Source organism: Nicotiana attenuata, unplaced genomic scaffold, assembly GCF_001879085.1.
Source record: "Nicotiana attenuata strain UT unplaced genomic scaffold, NIATTr2, whole genome shotgun sequence".
In the NCBI taxonomy this organism is placed as follows: Eukaryota; Viridiplantae; Streptophyta; class Magnoliopsida; order Solanales; family Solanaceae; genus Nicotiana; species Nicotiana attenuata.
Genome location: NW_017676122.1, coordinates 9,916 through 12,587, shown reverse-complemented (window position 1 = coordinate 12,587; position 2,672 = coordinate 9,916). Strand labels below are relative to the sequence as shown.

General features: G+C 33.3%; 1 protein-coding gene across 1 annotated transcript; it reads left to right on the top strand.

Moving 5' to 3' along the window:
* Positions 1-959: 959 nt before the first annotated feature.
* Positions 960-2,363, top strand: LOC109220767 (universal stress protein PHOS32-like). The gene is made up of 4 exons (XM_019385234.1): positions 960-1,375; positions 1,516-1,625; positions 1,881-1,999; positions 2,103-2,363. Exons 1-4 carry the CDS (start codon positions 1,201-1,203, stop codon positions 2,191-2,193), a joined length of 495 nt encoding a protein of 164 aa, XP_019240779.1. The 5' UTR covers positions 960-1,200; the 3' UTR covers positions 2,194-2,363.
* Positions 2,364-2,672: the final 309 nt, after the last annotated feature.

Genomic DNA, 2,672 nt, shown 5'->3' with positions numbered 1-2,672 from the left:
TAAAAACTTCCAGATCTGAAAATTTTAGCTTCGTCAGTGGCGGAATTATGATTTTTGGGACTTATATTTCGATACCAAATGCTCACAGTAAGAGACTCGAGATTTATCAATCAAAATTACTTAAATCATTAAAGGGTCAAATGTTTTCTTCCTCAATTCTTTCAAACGAACAACTAACTACATATTCTTCATCTTACTCTAGATTTTCATCTTTTTGCATTAAGAAAGTTTGAGAGAATTAAAAAAAGTTAAGAAAAATTAGATCTGGAAATTAGAGAGGAGAAAAGATAGGATGAAAGATATATTTAAAAATTATAGAAGATAAAAGATGAATATGGGAGATAGATCAAAAAAATATAGAGGATAGAAGATGATGGCCTGTAGAGAATGAAGAGGCACATGGAGAGAGAGAGAGCATTTTGGGCGTGTAGGGAAAAAGAGAACTAGGTTAGTGATTGAAATCTTTCCTTCATATTCTATACAAACTGGGCTATAGCGGGTAAACTTTAAAAACATGGGCCATTTTTTGTTTTGGTGTGAAATTATGTGTATTTTCTTGAAATTCTTTCTTGTTTATATGATCTTGAACAATTCTCACCTCATGAGTTAACATTTGGAGTTAAATTAAGCCCAATATCCCGACGTTTAGCTTTCTCTTTTACTTCCTTACTGGGGAGCCAATTGAAGATAACAAACACAAGAAATTTGTAAGCTAAATAAGCAATCCCATATCCAGATTCGTAAATACAGTCAAACTTCTCTATAACAACCTCGTTTGTTCCGATATTTTTGGCTGCTATAATGAAGTAGTGTTATAGAGAACATATGTTATAATATAATGTTAAAATCGGTTTCGAAAAAAACTTGACTTTTATAGTGAATAGTTGTTATATAGGGATGTTGTTATGGAGAGGTCCTGACTTTAATAAAAATAGAAAGGGAGGCCACAAACGAAAACTATGGCTTAAGTTTAAGCCTAGTGGCTATAAATTTACAATGCATCACTTAGATGAGAGTTTCTCTAGTTCTCATCTCCACAATTCAAGTACCACCTCTTACCTCAAAAAGAATTTTGTGGAACAGAAAAGAGTAAAAAAAAATAAAAAAAACTGTTTTCACAAGCAAAAAACTGACTCTCCTCTATTTGTTAAGGACAAGAATAATTAACGAATAACAACTCCAGGAAAAAGGAGTGAAAAAATGGCTAAGGACAGGGCAATTGGAGTGGCAGTGGATTTCTCAAAGAGCAGTAAAGCAGCTCTGAGATGGACCATTGAAAACTTGGCTGCTAAAGGTGACACCATTTACATCATGCACATCAAAACTCACACTCTCAGCGAGTCCCGCGATCAGCTCTGGGCTAAAACGGGTTCTCGTAAGTTACCCTATTTGTGTAATTTAATCTGTTATAAAACGTTATCTGTTTTATTTTCTCAACAATTAATTCTCAGCAGTTATCTGTAGTTATCGTTAAGTAAAGTAATCTGATGGTGTAAATATTCTTTTTTTCGTTAGCACTTGTTCCGTGGGTGGAGTTTAGGGAGCCAGATGTGCTGAAGTATTATGATATCAAGAGTGATGTCCAAGTTCTTGATTTGCTTGATACAGCTGCGAAGCAGAAAGAGGTTTGATCTATTAATTACCGTAAAACCGTTCTATATCAACCTCGTTTGTTCTAGATTTTTTTGGTTGTTATAGCAAAATGCTGTTATAGAGAACATAAATTATAACATAGCATGGAAATTGGTTCCAAAAGATACTTAGTTTTTATAGCGAATAATTGTTATATAGCGATGTTGTTATAAAGAGGTTTGACTGTATATGTTTTTCTTAATTCTAATTGTTGCATTCTCTTTAGTCATTTCTTGATTTTTGTACAGATAAACATTGTGGCAAAAGTGTATTGGGGAGATGCTAGAGAGAAAGTGTGTGACTCTATTGAAGATCTGAAGTTGAATTCATTGGTCATGGGTAGCAGAGGCCTAAGTACCATCCAAAGGTGTACTTATTTTCAATAACTTAATCCATTTTTCATTTTTCACTCTATAAGTACTGAATCAACTTTTGAATGTGTTCCTTTCGGTGTGGCAATTATAAAACAGGATAATGTTGGGAAGTGTGACAAACTATGTATTGGCAAATGCGGCCTGTCCAGTGACTATAGTAAAGGATCCTGATTTCCACAAGCACTGATGAGAAGCAACTGCAAGAACGTGAGTGCCAAATGCGAGATTTGTTGGTCGATGAATAAGTTGAGACATAAATGGTTTTTATATGATTTATACTCTATCAGTTTCAAATTATCCGTCCTATCTCTCTTTTACACGTCATTTAAGAAAACATTAATTAGAGAGATTTTGGACTATTTTATCCTTATTTATGTCTTAAGATATAATCTCTCTTAATTAAATATTTACTCTGTTTATGTGCTACAATCAAACCTCTCTGTCATTCACTATAAAAGTCAAGTTATTTATGGAACCAATTTTAATGATATGTTATAATATACAAATGAGATTGTTATAGAGTTCCTTAAGAGAAAGAAATTTTTTTAAAGGACAAGATATTTATCTGCAAGGTAGAGACTTCTTTTTATTCTTGTGCGTAATAGTTACACATGTGTACAAGTTTATGCCAGGGCTCGAGCAGTCTATGGGGGCATAGTTCATTTG